Raw genomic sequence first — 22,850 nt, 5'->3', positions numbered from 1 at the left:
CTATGACCCACCTCCCAGAATATTGGAAATAAAAGCAAAAATAAACAAATGGGACCTAATTAAACTTAAAAGCTTCTTCACAACAAAGGAAACTATAAGCAAGGTGAATAGACAGCCTTCAGAATGGGAGAAAATAATAGCAAATGAAGCAACTGACAAAGAATTAATCTCAAAAATATACAATCAACTCCTGCAGCTCAATATCAGAAAAATAAACAACCCAATCAAAAAATGGGCCAAGGAACTATACAGACATTTCTCCAAAGAAGACATACAGATGGCTAACAAACACATGAAAAGATGCTCAACATCACTCATTATCAGAGAAATGCAAATCAAAACCACAATAAGGTACCATTCACGTCAGTCAGAATGGCTGCTATCCAAAAGTCTCCAAGCAATAAATGCTGAGGATGTGGAGAAAAGGGAACCCTCTTACACTGTTGGTGGGAATGCAAACTAGTACAGCCACTATGGAGAAGAGTGTGGAGATTCCTTAAAAAACTGGAAATAGAACTGCCTTATTACCCAGCAATCCCACTGCTGGGCATACACACTGAGGAAACCAGAATTGAAAGACACACGTGTACCCCAATGTTCATTGCAGCACTGTTTATAATTGCCAGGACATGGAAGCAAGCTAGATGTTCCATCAGCAGACGAATGGGTAAGAAAGCTGTGGTACATATACACAATGGAATATTACTCAGCCATTAAAAAGAATGCATTTGAATCAGTTCTAATGAGGTGGATGAAACTGGAGCCTATTATACAGAGTGAAGTAAGCCAGAAAGAAAAACACCAATACAGTATACTAACGCATATATATGGAATTTAGAAAGATGGTAACAATAACCCTGTATGTGAGACAGCAAAAAGACACAGATGTATAGAACAGTCTTTTGGATTCTGTGGGAGAGGGCGAGGGTGGGATGACTTGGGAGAATGGCATTGAAACATGTGTATTATCATATGTGAAATGAATCACCAGTCCAGGCTCAATGCATGATACAGGGTGCTCAGGGCTGGTGCACTGGGATGATCCAGATGGATGGGTTGGGGAGGAAGGTGAGAGGGGGGTTCAGGAATGGGAACATATGTACACCCGTGGCAGATTCATGTCAATATATGGCAAAACCAATACAATATGGTAAAGTAATTAGCCTCCAATTAAAATAAATAAATTTATATTAGAAAAAAGATGAGAGTGACAAAGAGATGGAAGAAATTATTACAGATTTTATAATTCAAAATAAGGAGAGATTCTTTAAAAATCTTATTTATGAGGAATTGTTAATATAGGTTAATAAGTTGTTTGCTTTTAAAGACAAGGAATTGAAAGAGCATGACCTAAAAGCCATGTTATTCATGCAAATTTTCTGCAAGCTAACTGAGTGTTTAATAAGTTTTTAAGATTTTGCAAGATCTCAAAAATGATTGTTTAGAAAAGTTTTCTCACAAGCAGCCAAATAAAAACCCTTAATTGAAAACTTAAATCTTTGGTTAAAAGGTGTAAAAACAAATTATTTTAAAATGTCTGTTTGCAAGAATTAATATGCATAAGCATATTTTGTGTTTTGTGCACAAATCTAAAGATATCACTTTTATTGGCATTGTGATTAAATTGTAAAAAATCAATAATCCTAAAGTGGTATGAATCAAGTTGTTTTAACTACTAATTTTGTATTTCAGCATAACCCCACAGGAGCAAAAGAGTGAACTTTTAAGTTCCAAAACAATAGCAGCAACCAGACAAAAAATTGTTGTGATGAAATAATTGTAAAACGCTTGTTAGGGCAGCAAAAGAGACTCAGACATAAAGAACAGACTTTTGGACCCAGTGGAAGAAGGCGAGGGTAGGATGATTTTAAAGAATAGCATCGAAAAATATACATTACCTTATGTAAAATAGATGACGGTGGGAGTTTGATGCATTAGCAGGGCACCAAAAGCCAATGCTCTGGGACAACTTAAAGAGATTGGGTGGGGAGGGAGTGGGAGGGATTCAGGATGGGGGTGGGGGAACACATGAATACCTATGGCGATTCATGTTGATGTATGGCAAAAACCATCACAATGTTGTAAATATACTCTAATTTAAATAAATAAATTAACTTTTAAAAAATTAAGCAAAATATAGAGGTTAAAATATCTTTAAATATTTGAAGATAAAACACAATTTAAATAACAAATTTGATGGTAGAAAGGAAAAAAAGGAACTATGTTTTCAATGTTTATAATGTGGAGTCAATAATAACAAAATAAACTATCCCTAGAAGAAATGAAAGCAACACACATACAATAGTGAACAACAACAACAACAAAAGAAAACAGACTGCAAACTAAAATGTTTAAAAAAAAAGACAACACTTAAAACTGAAAGCATAACATAAAAGAACTCACATAAAACATACCTATAAGGGCTAAGATTAAACTCAGAGCTAAACCTAACTACTTACCATTGCAGGAGACACATCTACAATCTGATATTTAAACACAGTGAAAGACATATCAGGCAAATGAAAACAAAGTGAAAACAGAGGACTCGATTTTAGTCTTGAACTAGCTTGGATTAAGGCAAGAAACATTAAAAATATCAAAGAAAGGCACCTCAAAAATAGTGGAAAATATAATTCTTAGTGAAAACCCAAATCATGAATATTTGTGGACTAAAAAGTCACTGCATCAAAATTATCAAAACAAAAATGACAAGAACTAAAAAGTGAAACATGGTACAAGGTGAGACTAATTCACCTAAGTCCAAGTCACATCAAAGGAACCAAAATAAAGAAGGATAGAGAAAACCTAAGTAATTAAATTAATAACTCAATCTAATTACAAATTAAACTCTGTATCTTGGATTCCCTGGTAGCACAGTGCATAAGAATCTGCCTACCAAAGCAGGGGACACAAGTTTGATCCCTGATCAGGGAAGATTCCACATGCCACAGAGTAACTAAGTCATGTGCCACAACTACTGAGCCTGTCCTCTGCAGCCTATGAGCCACATATACTAAGCCCACACACTGTGACTACTGATGCTCACAACCCTAAAGCTTGTGTTCCATAACAAGAGAAGCCACTGAGAATGAGAAGCAAGCATACTGCAATGAAGAGTAGCCTCCGCTCACTACAACTAGAGAAAGCCTGCATGCAGCAATGAAGACCCAGCACAGTCAGAAAGAGAGTTAAAATAGTTCATCTTTTTAAATGCTCAAAGAACATTCACAAAAATTATCTATATAGTAGAACACAAAAAATTATTAACAAATACACTTTCTGGGTGAAAATAGTACAGATAACTTTTTGTTTTAATCACAAAGCAATGAAATGAATAAAATAAAGGGTAAATTAGAAAAAAAATCAATGTTAAAAAAATCCTCTGTACCCAGGAAACTTTAATGACCTCCTTCTCAAGTAATTCTTGGACCAAAGAGGAAATGAAAGCCAAAATGATAGAAATCTATAAATAAAAACCTAACTATAATGAAAGGGCTACACACCAGCCCATAGGATATAACTAGAACAATATGCAGAGAGAAGTTCACAGCCTTAAAACATTTATATTAATAAATAAGAAAAAATAAAAATAAACACATTCAAGAAGTGAGAAGTGACAACAAAATAAACCAAAGGGAGGGTGGAATTTTTAAAGATAAAAAGCAGAAAGTGATAGATTATATTAAAAAAAAATACAAATAGTGAATTTGGGAGCTGCTTCTTTGGGGGGAAAAGCACCAAATGGTAACAGTTAACTAGAAGGGAAAATGAGGAGTAGGGAATAGAGAAATCATAAATATTATGTAGCCATTACAAAGAATAACTATGCACTGATATAATCTGAGGTATTATATTAAATGAAAACAACAAGGAACAGCCACCATTTGTGCTTAAAAACAGGAAGGGCATATCTGCACAATTCTTCCTGATGCATAGAACACTCAACAGAAAAGCCAACAGTGGAGCTGGGGCTCCACCTGGGGAGGAGCTGTGTGATGACAGGAGTGGAGAGTGATTTACTTTTCATTCATAAATTTTAAAGAATTTATTTTTAAAACTGAAGTTTTAAAATGTTATAGCATTAGATGTATCATCTCTTTAAAAGCTAATTATTAAAAATACATTTTATTTATTTTGATTCTCTAAAGCTATTCAGAACTGTAGGTGCATTTTCCTATTATTGGGAAGTAAGGGTTCACTCTAAGCCTTTAAAAAAAAATAATAATCCCATTTTTATACTGTAAAACGTTCTATATTCTCAAAGCACAAAAGCATCTGCTCTTTCATCTGATCCTTGTAATAACTGTGAAGAAGCCGGGCAGGAATGTAATCTCTGCTTTACATACAGGTGAGGATCTGAGGCTCAGAGACCTTGGGGGACACAAGGCCACGTGGCTGCTAAGTGCCAACTCCATTTATTCAAACTGGTCCAGGCTCCTAGATCCAAGATGAGGGTTTCATAACTTTTGCATTGTATCTGGTGATAACACAAATAGAAAAAATGACCCCTCTGTTACACATTGGAAACAAATAAACTTCAAAAAATCTCAATCAGGTCTGCTTCATCACAGAAGAAAATGAATGATAGCTTTCATCCTTTGTTATGGGCTGAATCCTGTCCCCTCAAATTTTATACGTAGAAGCCCCAACCTTCCCCTATGCACGGTATCTCAGAATGTGACTCCATATTGAGACAGGGTCTTTAAAGACACAATAAAGTTAAAATGCAGTCATATAGGCAGGTCCTAATGTAATATGACTGACGTTCTCATAGAAAGAAGAGATTAGGACACAGGCACACACAGAGGAAAGACCACATGAGGACACAGAGAGAAGATGGTGTCTCCAAGCCAAGAAGAGAGACCTCAGAGGAAACCACCCTACAGACACTGTGACCTCAGACTTGCAGTCTCCAAGGCTGTGAAGTAGTACATTTATGTTGTTTAACTCTCCTATTCTTTGGTGCTTTGTATGGCAGCTCTAGCAAACTAATGAACCCTGCAGCTTTATATTTCTAGAAAGTACTTTCTATACTGTTTTATGCATCATCTAAAAGGGTCAATCAGACAGTTACTGAGCTTGCCTGCACCAACATTTTCAGAGAAGCAACTACATGGTCAAGAAAATGTGATTTGGAAGAACCTTCTCCCAGATGTTGAGTTTTCTTTTCAAATGAATGAATTTTATTCTATTAGAGTGAAAAGCTTTTTGACTTAGGCTAATGTTCCCAGCGGAGAAGGCAATGGCACCCCACTCCAGTACTCTTGCCTGGAAAATCCCATGGGCAGAGGAGCCTGGTAGGCTGCAGTCCATGGGGTCGCTAAGAGTCAGACACGACTGAGTGACTTCACTTTCACTTCTCACTTTCATGCATTGTAGAAGGAAATGGCAACCCACTCCAGTGTTCTTGCCTGGAGAATCCCAGGGATGGGGGAGCCTGGTTGGCTGCCATCTATGGGGTCGCACAGAGTCGGACACGACTGAAGTGACTTAGCAGCAATGTTCCCAGTGTTACAACTCTGAACCATGCATTGATATCTGATGCATGCACTTTAAAAAAATTGACAATCTGATAGCTTGTTCACCTAAGAGGACCAAATACACCAGGGTCCAGCCCCGGCAGATCCAGGGAATTCGAAGGGGAGATGGCATCGGCGAGTACGCTGGCTTTAATTAAATATTAATCAAAGATATAAAGAGTAATAGAATAAGGATAGCTCAGTAGGAAAATTCAGTGGCGGAAAGAGGCTGAGTAACTTGGTTTATGCGGAAAACCAATAAAACTTCAAGACAAGAAGTTTGCAGCACTTACATAGGCCACAGACGTCCTTCCATTCTCCCATGGGAGAGGAGACACTGAGGCCTCCCCTGTTGGATCTTAGAAGCCCAGGCAAAATTAGTTAAGCTTGGCAGGCCTCCGCGCTCCAGATGGGAACTCAGCCAGAGGTTGAAAGAAAGAATGACATGGGGAGACCAAGCTTCGGTGAGCAAGGCCCATAGCTTTATTTTCAACTGGGGCTTTTATACCATAAGTTGCACATAGAGGATAATAGGGGGTGTGAAATCATGCAAAATCAGCAGTCTTTGATCCTTATGGAAACCAGGGTTTCTTTTCTGCAAATTTATCATATACAAATGGTTTAGGTGATTTACATCATCTTCTGGCCAGAAGACCTATTAACATTTTATGACTCTGACAAAGGTTTGTCAACCATAAGACTTATTTTCTCTAAGAGTAATTATTTTAAAGTTTGGCGCCATCCTGTGAAGGTGTTAGATAAAATTGCATTCCTATAGGGCAGAAGTGCAGTGGGTTTACAACAAAGGAAAGAATTTATTACCTTAAGGGTCTAAAGTTGCTAACACCAAGGCCACTACGTATTTTTTCTACATACCAACTGTATTAATTAATACACATCCAAGGATACAATACAGGGGATGTGGAAACTTTGCAGCAAGCATTGGCTCATCAATGAAATCTTCTACTAGTTTTATTCTGACAGCTTCTAACTCTCCGAGAGGCTCTGAGCTATTTGAATATCTTAAGCTTCCCGTGCCTCTTGCGGTTGGGAGACTGTAAACAATCATATGCATAGCTATAGGAGTCTGGGGAAACTTATCAGGCAAGTTAGAGAGCCATCTGATGGGTTTTGATTTAAACACTCTTATTATGCCCAGGAACTTTATTAATTTCAGCTGTAAGTTAACTCTTTTTCAGAAAGAGTGAGATGGTGGTGGGGGACAGCCCCCCATAAAGTCAGAGCTGAGAGCACAAAGCAATAAAGTAGGCAGACTCTGGTTTTGGGGGTATATGCTCAAGAATATCCAGGGGGACTCCTGAGGCTCAATCCCACCTTTGCATATGCCAAGCCTCCTTCCTCATGACCTTTGCCACGGGTGGAGTTCCTCACGCTGGCTCCTGGCACAAGCATATGCAGAAAGAATGTCTAAAAGATACTCAGCTGGATGGGGAATCAGGATATGTATTTCCTTATGTTTTCTGCAGAGGTGACCTGAACCAGTGGTAGGGCTGAAATCGAAGAGAAACTGATGCTTTGCCACCCGATGAACTTGGGTGATGACCCAAGTTGGCTATCAATTAAAGAAGGAGCAGCATTCTCAGACTCGATACAAAACACAGTACCTAGGGCAGCACCCAGCCTTTCTGCTTCCTGGATCACCTCTGTGACCTTGTGCTTAGTCACTCAGTAGTGTTCAACTCTTTGTGACCCCATGAACTGTAGCCCACCAGTTCCCTCTGTCCATGGGGATTCTCCAGGCAAGAATACTGGGGTGGGTTGCCATTCCTTTCTCCAGGAGATCTCCCCAACACAGGGGTCAAACCCAGATCTCCCACACTGAAGGTAGATTCTTGACCATCTGAGCCACCAGGGAAGCCCTCTGTGACCTTGGTGGCTTAGTCACTAAGTCATGTTTGACTCCTGTGAGCCCATAAACTGTAGCCCACAAGGCTCCCCTGTCTCTGGGATTTCCCAGGCAAGGATACTGGAGTGGGTTGTCATCTCTTTCTCTGTGACCTTATGTGTGACCAAATCTCTTCATCCATGATGTGGATAAAAAACAACCATCAAGAGGATTAAGTGAAATAATACATGTGAGAACTATGTAAAACAATTGTAAAGAACAATACAAACACAACTTAGTGATATTGTTAAACTAGGTGCAAGATTATAGACCACAATCATGAGATTTCTATGACCCATTTCTGTTTTTGTATGTATGTTAAACTTGATTTGAAGCACATGCTGAAAAAACAAGTTTCTAATTCTGTAGTATCTGCTGCAAACTAGCAAAACAACTAGTTACATACATCAGTTCCATCTTCCTTCCAAAGAGTCTTAGTTTCCTCATCTGTAAAATGACCGTGGTGAACTCTGTTATTAAATATTTGGACCCATCTAAAATTCCCTGGTCTATTTTCTCATTACTCAATTTTGAAAAAGATAAAATGATAACACATTTTTTAAATGAAAACTGACACACAGGTGAGGACACGTCCTTTTGATGTGGAATGCGTAAGGTCAAAGGAACAAATGTTTATAAATTCCTGACTTCTTTGTGACTACTTATTCAAGGAATCACAAATGATCATCAGGTCTTAGCAGGGAAGCTCTGACTGGGAGACACTCTAGTACAGAAATCCCCAACCTTTTTAGCACCAGGGACCAGTTTTGTGGAATACAGTTTTTCCATGGATTGGGTTGGGGGATGGTTCTGGGATGATTCAAGTGCATTACATTTATTGTGCTCTTTATTTCTGTTTTGTGGCAATCTTAGGTTATTTCACCTCAACTTTTGGGTTAAAGTTCATGCTCCTATGAGAATCCAATGCTGCCACTGATCTGACAGGAGACAGAGCTCAGGGGATATGCAAGCTACAAACACTGATGAAGCTTTGCTTGCTCACCTGCCACTTACCTCCTGCAGTACTGCCCAGTTCCTAACAGGACATAGACCAGTATTGGTCTGTGGCCTAGGGGTTGGGGACCTCTGCTCTGGTAGGTAAAAACACTCTGTGAGTTTCAGGAATTAAAAATAAATCCGGGCTCCAACTACAGCTTCTCTATATCTGCACACAATATAAGTACTTATGAAAAGTTCAGAACATAGACTTCTCATCCCTATTTCAAGAATTGAATTCTGACGCTGCCAACTCTTCAGCCAGCTCGATGATGCTGTGCAACTTCCCACCCTGTGAAAAGTGGAAGGTACTACTCTTCATCTCTAAGGAGAAGGAATGAGGTGAAACAGTGACAGAGGAAATGTGAGCTACATTTTAGATAAATCTCTCACATAGAAATACCATTCAGTTCAGTTCAGTCACCCAGCCATGTCCAACTCTTTGCAACCCCATGGACTGCAGCATGTCAGGCTTCCCTATACATCACCAATTCTTGGAGCTTGCTCAAACTCATGTCCATTGAGTTGGTGATGCCATCCAACCATCTCATCTTCTTTCATCCCCTTCTCCTTCCTTCAGTCTTTCCCAGCATCAGGGTCATTTCCAATGAGTCAGTTCTTCATATCAGGAGGCCAAAGTACAGGAGCTTCAACTTCAGCATCAGTCCTTCCAATGAATTTTCAGGACTCATTTCCTTTAGGGTTGACTGGTTGGATTTGCTTGCAGTCTAAGGGACTCAAGAGTCTTCTCCAACACCACAGTTCAAAAGCATTAATTCTTTGGTGCTCAGCTTTCATTGCAGTCCAACTCACACCCATACATGACTAATGGAAAAACCATTCTTTGACTAGATGGACCTTTGTCAGCAAAGTCATGTCTCTGTTTTTTAATATGCTGTCTAGGTTTGTCATAGCTTTTCTTCCAAGGAGGAAGCGTCTTTTAATTTCATGGCTGCAGTCACCATCTGCAGTGATTTTGGAGCCCACTGTTTTCGTTGTTTCCTCATCTATTTGTCATGAAGTGATGGGACTGGATACCATGATCTTAGTTTTCTGAATGTTGAGTTTTAAGCCAGCTTTTTCACTTTCCTCTTTCACTTTCATCAAGATGCTCTTTAGTTCTTCTCTGTTTTCTGCTATAAGGATGGTGTCATCCGCATGTCTGAGGTTATTGATATTTCTCCTGGCAATCTTAATTCCAGCTTGTGCTTCATCCAGCCCAGAATTTCACATGATGTAATCTGCATGTAAGTTAAATAAGCAGAGTGACAATATACAGCCTTGACGTACTTCTTTTCAGTTTGGAACCAGTATGTTGTTCCTTGTCCAGTTCTAACTGTTGCTTCTTGACCTATATACAGATTTCTCAGGAGGTAATTAAGGTGGTCTGGTATTCCCATCTCTTGAAGAATTTTCCACAGTATATCTAACAGAAATACTGTGAGATACTTGGAATAAGTTTTTAAGAGATATTTAAAATATTACAAAAGTAAATTTATTCTTTACAAGTGAAAAATCTGGGAAATGCAAAGTACGAAGTATGAAGACGTAAGAACGCACCTATAATTTAAAGATCAGAGATTTAGTTTCAATGGGGAAGCCTCACAACACACAGTTAGAAGCCTCATCCCACCTCAAGCCATGCATCTCAAGGGGCAAGAGCACCAGACCATCATTCCCTCCTTCCATCCTTCCATCAACCCCACTCTCACCTTGTTCCAGAAAGAATTACAGGCAGCTGCATGACAATGACTAAGTTCCTTAAACCAGTCCTCTGTGCAGGCATTCTTGCCATTTCTGCTTGTTCCTCTTGTCATAACCACAGAAACCCAAGGCCATGAAGTCAGCAAAGCAAAAAATATCAAAACAGAAACATTTTGACTGGGACCAGGGGACCAAAATGACCAGGGATACCATCATGGAAATAGATATCCTAAAAAAAAAATCAACTATATGTGACAGCCGTCATATAGACACCCTAAAACTTTTCTTGAAATACACCTGCTGTCTCTTAGAAGGCAGGATGATAGTTCTTAAAAAAATAGTCTGCTATCCTACTCATTTGCTAGCAAATTAACAAATTTCTTTCCCTTATTCTTTGAAACTTGTCTTCATTATTCTCATTCAGCATTGGAAACAAAGACCAAATTTTTCAGTACAAAACCACATGACCTGAGTGTTACCCATCGAGCCCCTTCCTCACACCATGCACAGTGCTTAGTGCTTCACACACCTCAGCTCTGAGAAAGTACTCTGTAAACCTTGAGGCACCATTCAGACTACAGTGTGAAGGTATTGTGAGCTCCTGATTTGTCCTGATGACAATTTTATTTTCTGTGCTAAAGAAAGCATGGGGGGCAAATGCACCTAACTCGAAACAACAAAGAATTAGAGAGAAAGTGACAGTATCAGGTAGGAGTTTTATTTACAGATCAGAACACAGAAGAGACCTACATTTTTCCCTGGAAGATTTTCCTAGAATCAAAATACTCCAAATTTGTTCCCTTAAACTCTCAAATTTCCTGGATATTCTTTGACAGAACTTGTATCACAAATGTGCTGAGCACCAATCAGAATGAATGTGAAAGGTCTGCAAAATGGGTGTCCTGTGCTCTGTGAGAATCTGAACCCAGAGTCTAAATGTGTGCCAAGTCCAGTCCAAAATCTCTCTCAGGTGCACATGCATGCACACATCCTGACCCCATCCCCACTGCTTCTGCAGAGTCCCAGGAGACCTGGCTTCCACCTGCAACATGTAAAGATCCATTCATGAAGCTTTGTCTCTGGAGGCGTATGATTGAAAAGGACACAGAGAGCTTGTTACTGGACCCCTGCTACCAAATCGTGAGGAGTGAACTGTGGAGATAAATTTTAATTACAACTCCCTGCAGTGGGCTCACCTGTTTTGCTGTTTCAGTGAGGGCAGCGGCCTTGGCCTTGCCCAGTTGTTGCACCATCTTGTAAAACAGGCCGTCTCTATTTTGCAGCAAAACATATGGCTCATCATATTCTTCTAGTCTTCCTGAATCCAAAACCTGTTAAGCAGCAGAAGGAAACCTGTTAGTACACAACATTTCACAGTAACTTATTATAACTCCAACAATATTTCAGAAAGGGGCAGGACAGGGATAATACAGAGAATCTATTTGGGTGGTAAGACTGGCTGGTATTTAAATAGTTTTATTACCGTAGTTTACTAGTAGATCAAGCTCTAACCCAATGTTTTACTATTATAATGTTATAGGAATAGAAGAAAATCAAAGTTTTAGACTATGATTACAGGCACTTAACAATCTATATCATTTATATCCTGTCAAAGGCATTTGGGGTTGTTATGATTAGTTAGTATTTTTAGCTTTCAGACTCTTAAGATTTGAGAGTTGTTTATACAGACATTCAAAGCTGGGAAATTTCTTAGTTTAAGAAAATCAAACTCAATTTATCTAAAAAGTACAGTTGCTGCTGCTGCTGCTGCTGCTGCTAAGTCGCTTCAGTCATGCCCGACTCTGTGTGACCCCATAGACGGCAGCCCACCAGGGTCCCCTGTCCCTGGGATTCTCCAGGCAAGAACACTGGAGGGGGTTGCCATTTCCTTCTCCATTGCGGTAAAGTGAAAAGTGAAAGTGAAGTCGCTCAGTCGTGTCTGACTCTTAGCGACCCCATGGACAGACTCCTCCAATCCATGGGATTTTCTAGGCAAGAGTACTGGAGTGGCTTGCCATTGCCTTCTCTGAAAAAGCACAGTGGTATCATATAAATCAGACAACAGTGACCTGACAGCAAATTAACTGTCAAGTTGGTTTAAAAACACTGAGCAAAACTTCGGAAAAAAGTAAATGTTTCCAGATTATGTCACCTCTTTGGGGCTGAATCCCTTGTCAGTGAGGTTAAAGTGCTTCTAAAAGTTGGTTTTGGTTGTAGTTTATTATCCTGAGAGTGAAAGCCTGACAAAAAAGAGTTGCTACATAAGCAGCTTTAGTATAATCGTTCTGCACTGAAGAAATATCTAGAAATCCAATTTTCTCTTTGAGTAAGACTAAAGAGTAGTCTTTTTCCAGTAGTCATGCATGCATGTGAGAGTTGGACTATAAAGAAAGCTGAGCACTGAAGAATTGATGCTTTTGAACTGTGGTGTTGGAGAAGACTCTTGAGAGTCCCTTGGACTGCAAGGAGATCCAACCAGTCTACCCTAAAGGGGATCAGTCCTGGGTGTTCATTGGAAGGACTGATGCTGAAGCTGAAACTCCAGTACTTTGGCCACCTGATGTGAAGAGCTGACTCATTTGAAAAGACCCTGATGCTGGGAAAGATTGAGGGCAGGAAGAGAAGGGGACGACAGAGGATGAAATGGTTGGATGGCGTCACTGACTCAATGGACATGAGTTTGGGTAAATTCCAGGAGTTGGTGATGGACAGAGAGGCCTGGAGTGCTGCAGTCCATGGGGTTGCAAAGAGTCAGACACGACTAAGAGACTGAACTGAACTGAAGACTTTGTACTAGCTTTATATATAACTTAAACAAATATGCCCATAAGCATAAATATTTCCCCTACTTTCTACTGCAATTTTTATTACACTCAGGCTCAATTTACTGTGTACCTCTTATATATTCACAGAAAAATAAAACAAATCTGATTTAGCTTTAAAGATTAATAAAGAGTTAAGTAACACATAGGCAAAACACATTTGAGGAACACAAGAAATTTTTTCATTAATTTCTGAATTATTCAGCAAATATTTATTACACATTTAATTGCATTCCTGTCATTATGCTAGATGTTGTGGAAGAGCCAAACACAAGTAAGTCACAGCCTCTGCCTTCAGGGAGCCTGTACTGAGAGGAAAGAGAGAAGGAAATCCTCAAATGTCTACAATGCAAGAGAAAAACATAAAAAGGAGTTTAGTAACAGAAAAGATGACTTCTGTCAGAGGTTCTGAGTATGAGCTTCAAGGAGGAGATCAGGCAATGAACTGGGCCTCGAAGAATGGATAGATGTGAACATGAAGAAGTGGAGGTGGGTGGGTAGACAATGGTCATTCCAGACACAGGGAATAACCTAGGTCAAAAAGTGCAGGGTATGCAATCTCCCTTGTTTGGTGTTGCATCTCAGGCCCCTGGCATTGTACATGATAGGTAACAGGCACTTAATACATGCTCATTGGAAGTTAAATGCAAAGGAAACTGAATTCAGGGCATGAATGAGTGACTACCCAATGGTATATAATCTGTCAAGACTATAGGATGAGATCAGGGGGTTTGGAGAATGAGTCCAGCTGGCATGGGGAATAGCTAAGAATTAGGGATGTGGACCTGGAGGACCACATAACCCAGATTGATGACTGTGGCCAAGAGGGAGAGTGAGAGGGGAAATGAGGGAGGGACAAAGCAGGGTTGAGGACTGAAACTCATTTACATCAAATATCGGAATAAAAGAAAGAAAAAGGACAGTCAGAGAGGAGGGAGAGTCGAAAGGAGCAAGAGTTTAGTGCAGCTCAGACTCATGTCAGGCCACAAGAGCTGAGATGGGACCCAGAGTGAAAAATGCCAGGGACAGAATTTTACCAACTTAGCCTTTACATTTACGGCTTTGATCAAAGATTCTAGATATTTCAGAACAAATTGACATAAACAACTATAATTTTTTTCTTTGTGTACAGAAAAAATAGGTATAGTGTTAACTTTTTTATTTTAAAACCCTTTAATCTTGAAATTAAAAGTCTCCTGTAATCTCCAGGTATATCTCCACTCTTCCCGTAACTCAAGTTAAACTATAAAGTAAACCACACATTCAATTTGGTGTGATAAGAATCCCTCAACTCTGGACCCCAATGAATACCAACCTCAAATTGCTTGCCACTCTCTAGTAGGTTTAGGAAAAATACATTATATTATCTGAGTCAGTTATATAAGCACAATAAAGATGTGTTTAGCTGGCTTATGTATCTGCTGATATTCCAGCTAGTTGTCCTAGGCATAAAACTTAAATGGACCCAATGCAAAATAATTTAATTCATTTTTATTGGTAGGATGTCTTCAATGACAATGGGGTGGCTGCAGGGAGAGGTGGAGGGCAAGGACAGGGTGAAAGAAAAACCTGAAAAAGGGCTTGAAACAGGTAAAGTTCACAGCATCATTCACTTACTGTGGAAGAAGTGAGAACAGTATAGAAATGCAATGCTGAGAGATAAGAATTAACAAAGTGACAGGTAAAGAGTAGAAGGAAAAGGTTACTTTTCCCATTAGCATTCAAGAACACAAAATGAGTGACTAAAGATGCTCCATGCTAAACATCTCTGGATTCTAAGAGTCACTGTTCTACAATCTTGGATTGTCACCCGGTCCCTCACAAACTCTGCAGGAGGAGCCTGCTTCCTACTGAGATGTTCTTGTCCTGTGACCAGCTGCACTGCTTGGAGCCTAGAGCATCCCTTTGGTTGGCAATCCCCGACTCCTGTCATCTGCCTCCACAGAGCTCACTTCTGTGCATATTCAGCTCAGGGGAGTGAGGCTACAGGCACTGCCTCAGTGCTGACAGTCTGGTATCTATTCAGTGTCCCCACTGATGATCCCACCTGACAATGCATGGGGAGGAGGGTGGGAGGTGATTTTCTAGAAACTGCCCAAGAAGTCAAAAGCTCCATTATATCATTGGACATAAGGAATTTGAGATATTACTGACCATTTATTCCTGATTCTTACCTGTTTAGTGTGGACCATCAAAATCACTGGTTAATTCCATCTACTGCCTCTTGTGCATTGTGCAGGCCTTCTTTATCTATTTACTTCATCACTAATCAGCATCAATTGTATACTCTGGAGTCTGGTGATGACTAGTATCTATACAGTGGGTGAAATAAGCTCATTGACCCAGACTAGGTTAGGCTGAAAATACCTTGCTTCTTTTGGGCTTATTTGCTGCCAAAGGTTTTTCCTTTGAGGGATGATTTCCTTGTCATTTAATAAGCCACAACCTAAAATCTATTGAAACTCAGCAAGCAACAGAGGGGAAGAACAAAGAGAGAGAGAATAGAAAGAAAAAGAGAGAAAATGAAGGGAAAAAGAAATGGAGGAGATAAAGCTATGGAAGGAAATATTAAATTACTAAGGAAGAAAGAGCCAATCAAACCTGAAAGAAAGACACTAGACAGACATTCAGAGACCAAAGTTTGGAGCTTGCAGTGTCTGCAATGCCTGGATACATTGTATAAGACACTTGCTAGTAAAAAAAAAAATAATAATAAGAGAGAGAGAGACTTGCTAGTTGTCCATCTACAGTCACTCAGTCTCCATCTGCCTTTCTTTCTACACTTTCATCTGTGATGCAGAAGTTGTCTCTGCAAATCATATTTCAGAGGCTCTTTGGCCTGCTGGCCCTTTGTGAGGTTCTGCCAGTAGGGGGCACTAGAGGGAGGAGGAAGGTGGGAAGCAGAGCAAATGGTCTCCGTCCTTTCTGCTACTTCTGCAGCATAACTCCAGCTTCTATCAGCACATGGAGAACTAGCCTCATCATGCTCACTCACAAATATGACCAGTAGCTAGACAATGACCTCCCCTTGGAGGTCGCTCAGTCATGTCCGACTCTTTGCGACCCCATGAATCGCAGCACGCCAGGACTCCCTGTCCATCACCAACTCCTGAAGTTCACTCAAACTCACGTCCATCAAGTCGGTGATGCCATCCAGCCATCTCATCCTTTGTCATCCCCTTCTCCTCCTGCCCCCAATCCCTCCCAGCATCAGGGTCTTTTCCAATGAGTCAACTCTTCGCATGAGGTGGCCAAAGTATTGGAGTTTCAGCTTTAGCATCAGTCCTTCCAAAGAACACCCAGGACTTATCTCCTTTAGAATGGACTGGTTGGATCTCCTTGCAGTCCAAGGGACTCTCAAGAGTCTTCTCCAACACCACAGCTCAAAAGCATCAATTCTTTCGTGCTCAGCTTTCTTCACAGTCCAACTCTCACAGCCATACATGACCACTGGAAAAACCATAGCCTTGACTAGACGGACCTTTGTTGGCAAAGTAATGTCTTTGCTTTTGAATATGCTAGCTAGGTTGGTCATAACTTTCCTTCCAAGGAGTAAGCGTCTTTTAATGTCTGTACTGAACTGAACTGAACTGAACTGGAGGACTCAGCACTGACTCATAAGACTTCTTCTCTGAGTCTTAGGTCTGGAGATCTGTCCTAGGACATAGTCATTTCTTCCTAAAATTATTACCCAGGTGATTCATTTTTCCAGTCCTCCAATTCTTGTGTAACAAATTTTCTTTATTAAATCCTTTCTGTTTAAATACTTTTTCTCATTAGGCCTTTTCTCCTCAATGACTCCCCTCTGACAGCACATATTGTGAATGTCCCAACAACTTGGAAATTCTTCAACTTCACCTAACAACTGCCTGGCAGTCTAATGAAATGCTGTTTTTATTAAGGGAATACAAAAATGCTGAAAGAACTGTGACACAGTAAAAATGACTTTGTTGCACCACTCTGAAATCTGAAGTCTCATTGTGAGTTTGGAATATTTTCATGGTTGGATACCTAAAAAAAACAGCAATTCAAATAAACTTTTAAATGGAAATAGAAAATTACTGAATGTATTATTTAATAGCACATTCTGAAACTACACTTAAGTACTTGAGTTATTGTCAAGGATGAGAGGGAAAAAAAGAATTAATTAATTAATTAATTAGAAGTTTTAATCAAGTTATACAAGGAAGAATAAATTTAAAAATTGAAGGTAAATGGAGACAATGGAAATCCCATAGGTGAGGGCCTTACCATTATCCTGTCACTGTCAATAATGGTGCTCAACCTGTGTGCGATGGTTAGCACAGTACAATGTGCAAATTTCTCACGGATCTTTTTTTGTATTAACTCATCAGTGCTGGAATCAAAGAATTGCATTTAGTTAAGTAAAGACAGGAAAAGCAGACTTAAGACTTGAAAATATCACATGATATTTTTATGCTTTTAATAATCAATAGTTAAGACATAATCCTGCTCTTGAAACACTAAGTATAAAAAGTCTTTGTTGTTGTTTAGTTGCTAAGTTGTGTCTGACTCTTTTGCAACCTCATGGATTATAGCCCACCAGGCTCTTCTGTCCATGGGATTTCCCAGGCAAGAATACTGGAGTGGGTTGCCATTTCCTGCTCCATGAAATCTTCCCAACCCAGGGGAAAGTCTACTTGGAAACTTACTACTTTTCATAAAACAATGGAAAGTTTTCTTCCTGCCAAATTACTCGAAACTATCAGGAGCTGGATTTACAAATCTAGCTCTCTCAGGATGCCTGATAACAACATTATTACCACGTTTTGATTTCTTCCTCTGTTTTCTGGAATTATTGTTATCAGGAGTTGTCTTTGGGGCAAAAAGAGCACATAAAAAACATTTCTCAACATCACTAAATATTTCCCATTTACTATATTTAAAATTCAGATTCCAAGTTTCATGAATCTCAGCTCCATACCTTGGATCCACATGTGCTGTGGCTTCATCAATAATCAATATCTGATTTTTTCTGAGAATATTCCTGGCAAGGCACACCAGTTGTTTTTGCCCAACACTTAAGTTTGATCCAGATTCTACTAATTCAGTATCCATTTTATCAGGAAGCTCTTCGATGATTTCTTTAAGTTGAACCTGTGCATATAGAAAGAAGAATGACATTTTCTTAAACAAACAACTACTGAAGTAGACAAGCCTCTTAGACATTAGAGCTTTGATGTCCTCAGGACTTCTTATGTATCTTACATGTACAGCCAGGTGATAGGGAGAGCTCTTTCCAAAGAGTGTTCACTAAGGAAGATGGTGGAGTCAACTCAGGACAAAAAGGTCTCAGTGTCCCCCACACCGACTTAAGGATTAGTTAAGAAAGTCTCTCAAAAAACTAAGCTATTTCTCTCAGTACGATTTGAACAGAAAAGTTAAAAGGACGCTATGGATGAGTCAGATTTCCCAAAAATAGATTTTGTAAAGGAGTTACTACACTAAAGTAAATTAAAAACATATATATATATTGATTGTAGGAAGTATGGTTCTCTAAATATATAATCTTATCAGCACTCTACCATTTCGCAAGGTCAAAATGTCTAAAAAAAAAAAAATAAATTCAAACAATGGCAAATTGTACCTCAAAGATCAGTAAAACTAGAGCTATTTTGGTGATGATTCTTTCTCATGTTTAATTCCATAATTGTGAACAAGTCAAGTGTGTTTTCTTCAATGTTATAATTTTGAAAAGTTTTTTTTTTTTGGAACTGTAATTTATTTACTATATTATTTTAGTTTCAGGTATACAGCAAAGTGAATCAGTTTATATATATATATATATATATATATATATATATATATATATATATATACTTCAGATTATTTTCCACTGTAATTTACTATCAGTCAGTTCAGTTTAGTCGCTCAGTCCTGTCTGACTCTTTGCCACCCCATGGATTGCAGTGTACCAGGCTTCCATCATCAGTGTCCATCACCAACTCTCCGAGCCTGCTCAGACTCATGTCCTTCAAGTTGGTGATGCCATCCAACCATCTCATCCTCTGTTATCTCCTTCTCCTCCTCCCTTCAATCTTTCCCAGCATCAGGGTCTTTTCAAATGTCAGTTCTTCACATCAGGTGGCCAAAGTATTGGAGTTTCAGCTTCAGCATCAGTCCTTCCAATGAACATCCAGGACTGATTTCCTTTAGGATGGACTGGTTGAATCTCCTTGCAGTCCAAGGGACTCTCAAGAGTCTTCTCCAACACCACAGCACAAAAACATCAATTCTTTGGGACTCAGTTTTCTTTATGGTCCAACACTCACATCCATACATGACTGCTGAAAAAACCATAGCTTTGACTAGGCAGATCTTTGTCAGCAAAGTAATGTCTCTGCTTTTTAATATGCTGTCTAGGTTGGTCATAGCTTTTCTTTCAAGGAGAAAGTGTCTTTTAGTTTCACGGCTGTAATCACCCTCTGCAGTGATTTTGGAGCCCAAAAAATAAAGTCTCTCACTGTTTCCATTGTTTCCACATCTATTTGTCATGAAGTGATGGGACCAGATGCCATGATCTTTGTTTTTTGAATGTTTTTTAAGCCAGTTTTTTCACTCTCTTTTTTCACTTTCATCAAGAGGTGCTTTAGTTCTTCGCTTTCTGCCATAAGGGTGGTGTCATCTGCATATCTGAGGTTATTGATATTTCTTCTGGCAATCTTGATTCCAATGTGTGCTTCATCCAGCCCAGCATCTCACATGATGTACTCTGCATGTAAGTAAATTAGCAGGGTGACAATATACAGTCTCGACATACTCCTTGCCCAATTTGGAACCAGTCCATTGTTCTGTCTGGGTCTAACTGTTCGTTCTTGACCTGAATACAGATTTCTCAGGAGGCAGGTCGGGTGGCCTGGTATTCCCATGTCTTTAAGAATTTTCCACAGTTTGTTGTGATCCACAAAATCAAAGGCTCTGGCATAGTCAATAAAGCAAAGGTAGACATTTTTCTGAAACTGCCTTGCTTTTTCAATGATCCAACAGATGTTGGCAATTTGATCTGTGGTTCCTCTGCCTTTTTAAATCCAGCTTGATCGTCTGGAAGTTTACAGTTCACTTACTGTTGAAGCCTGGCTTGGAGAATTTTGAGCATTACTTTACTAGTGTGTAAGATGAGTGCAACTGTGAAGTAGTTTGGACATTCTTTGCCATTGCCTTTCTTTGGGATTTGAATGAAAACTGACCTTTTCCAGTCCTGTGGCCACTACTGAGTTTTACAAATTTGTTGGCAAATTGAGTGCAGCACTTCAACAGCATCATCTTTTAGGATTTGAAATAGCTCAACTGGAATTCCATCACCTCCACTACCTTTGTTCATAGAGATGCTTGCTAAGGCCCATCTGACTTAGCACCCCAGGATGTCTGGCTCTAGGTGAAGGATCACGCCATCATGGTTATCTGGGTCATTAAGATCTTCTTTGTATAGTTCTTCTGTGTATTCTTGCCACCTTTCCTTAATATCTTCTACTTCTGTTAGGGCCATACCATTTCTGTCCTTTATTGTGCCCATCTTTGATGAAATGTTCCCTTTGTATCTCTAATTTTCTTGAAGAGATCTCTAGTCTTTCCCATCCTATTGTTTTCCTTTATTTCTTTTCATTTTTCACTTAGGAAGGCTTCCTTATCTCTCCTTGTCATTCTTTGGAATGCTTCATTCAGATGAGTATATATTTCCTTTTCTCCTTTGCTTTTCACTTCTCTTCTTTTCTCAGCTATTTGTAAGGCCTCCTCAGGCAACAATTTTGCCTTTTTACATTTCTTTTTATTTGGGATGATTTTGATCACTGAGTCCTGTACAATATCATGAACCTCAGTCCATAGTTCTTCAGGCACTCTGTCTATCAGATCTAATCCCTTACTGTAAGGTACTCTAGTTGCCTGTGCTATACAGTAAATCCTTGTTGCTTGTCTATTTTATGTATAGTAGTTTGCATCTGTGAATTTCATACTCCTGATTGATCCCTCTCTTTCCCCTTTGGTAACCATAAGTTTATTTTCTATGTCTGTGAGTCTGTTTCTTTTTATATATACATTAATTTGCTTTATTTTTTTTAGAATCCACATATAAGTGATATTAGATAATATTTGTCTTTCTCTGACTTCACTTAGGATGATTTTCTAGGTCTATCCATGTTGCTTCAAAAAGCAATATTTCATTACTTTTTATGTCTGTATAACACAATATACATACATATATACATATTATATATATATATATATATATATATATATATGTGTGTGTGTGTATGTTTCCACATCTTCTTAAACCAATTTTCTGTTGACACATACTTGAGTTCCTTCTATATCTTGGCTATTGCAAAGAGTGCAGCAATGAACACTGGGGTGCATGTATCTTTTCAAATTAGTATTTCCATTTTCCCCAGATATCTACCCAGGAGTATAATTGCTGGCTCATGTGGTAGCTCTATTTTTAGTTTTTTAAGGAACTTCCATACTGTTTTCCACATATCAATTTACATTCCCACCAACAGTGTGTTGGGGATTTCCCAAGTGGCTCAATGGTAAAAAATCCAGCTACCAATGCAGGAGATGAAAGAAATGTGGGTTTGATCCCTGGGTCAGGAAGATCCTCTAAGAAGGAAATAACAACCCACTCCAGTATTCCTGCCTGGAAAATCCTGTGGACAAAGGAGTCTGGCCGGCTACAGTTCATAGGGATGCCAAGAGCTGAACATGACTGAGCACACACACACAGCAGTGTGTTGGAGTTCCTTTTTTCCCACATCTTCTCTAGCATTTATTATTTATAGACTTTTTCATGATAGCAATTATGACTGATATGAGTTGGTACTTCATTGTGGTTTTGATTTGCATTTCTCTAATAATTAATAATGCTGAGCATCTTTTCATGTGTCTATTAACCATCTGTATGTCTTCTTTGAAGAATTTCGTAAATGTTTTTCAGTGAAAACTCAGGAAAAACAGACCACGACACAACAAGTTATTTCCCCCAGACTATGGGTATAGGTGGTATTTGTATTAATCTATCCTCATAAAATCAAAATTGTAAGATTAAAAAATCAACGTTTTAACTGCCAAAGATAATCTGAAACTATATTGAGTTGCAGGGGTCAGTTCAATGAATATTTGTTTTGGAGAAATATTATAGATTAAGAACAAAATTCAGACTGTGCTTGAAATACAACTGCAAAATCTGAAAACATATCAGATAATAGTGTAATACAGCAAAGTGAAGTGAAAGTCGCTCAGTCATATCCAACTCTTTGAGACCCCAGTATTGATGCACGATACTGGATGCTTGGAGCTGGTGCACTGGGACGACCCAGAGGGATGGTACGGGGAGGGAGGAGGGAGGAGGGTTCAGGATGGGGAACACGTGTATACCTGTGGCATATTCATGTTGATATATGGCAAAACCAATACAATATTGTAAAGTTCAAAAATAAAAAAATTTTAAAAATAAATAAAATGATACAATTACACAAGTTGGTAAAAAGGAGATATTTAATAATAAATCTTGTTCATGCCATATATATATATATATATATATTTAAAAAAAAGAACAGAGAGTAAATACACTTCAAATTAAAGGATTAAAGATTGATGAGTGATGGCCAATTAGCAGGTACACAGAATTACAAAGGCAAATTACAGAACACCAAGGTGAGTGGGCAATGTTTTCATGGTATCCTAAATGCTGGAGTACTTCCATGAATGTTATCCTGAATTGTGTTCCTTTTGAAAGTCTAATCCATAGAAATGGGAATTCTGAGTAAGGATTAAACATGGAATTAGTATTTAGTGATAGCATGAAAAATATGCAAAATTTGAAGGATAAGATATGGATTATGAGATAAATGGCTCCATTAAAAATTATAAAATGGAAGTTAGCTTAAT

General features: G+C 38.9%; 1 protein-coding gene across 1 annotated transcript in view; it reads right to left on the bottom strand.

The window, feature by feature from the left end:
* Positions 1–22,850, bottom strand: part of LOC129624634 (ATP-binding cassette sub-family C member 4-like) — a 369,352-nt gene that overhangs the window by 26,483 nt on the left and 320,019 nt on the right. Inside the window, exons 28-30 of the mRNA XM_055542789.1 lie at positions 17,893–18,065; positions 17,199–17,304; positions 11,322–11,456 (exon numbers count right to left, since the gene is read on the bottom strand). Coding sequence (XP_055398764.1) covers positions 11,322–11,456; positions 17,199–17,304; positions 17,893–18,065 — 414 coding nt within the window. The remainder of the gene's footprint in view (positions 1–11,321; positions 11,457–17,198; positions 17,305–17,892; positions 18,066–22,850) is intronic.

The sequence above is a fragment of the Bubalus kerabau genome, chromosome 12 (genome assembly GCF_029407905.1).
Source record: "Bubalus kerabau isolate K-KA32 ecotype Philippines breed swamp buffalo chromosome 12, PCC_UOA_SB_1v2, whole genome shotgun sequence".
In the NCBI taxonomy this organism is placed as follows: domain Eukaryota; kingdom Metazoa; phylum Chordata; class Mammalia; order Artiodactyla; family Bovidae; genus Bubalus; species Bubalus kerabau.
Note: the sequence above shows the minus strand (reverse complement) of the source record. Positions and strands in the feature narration are given on the sequence as shown.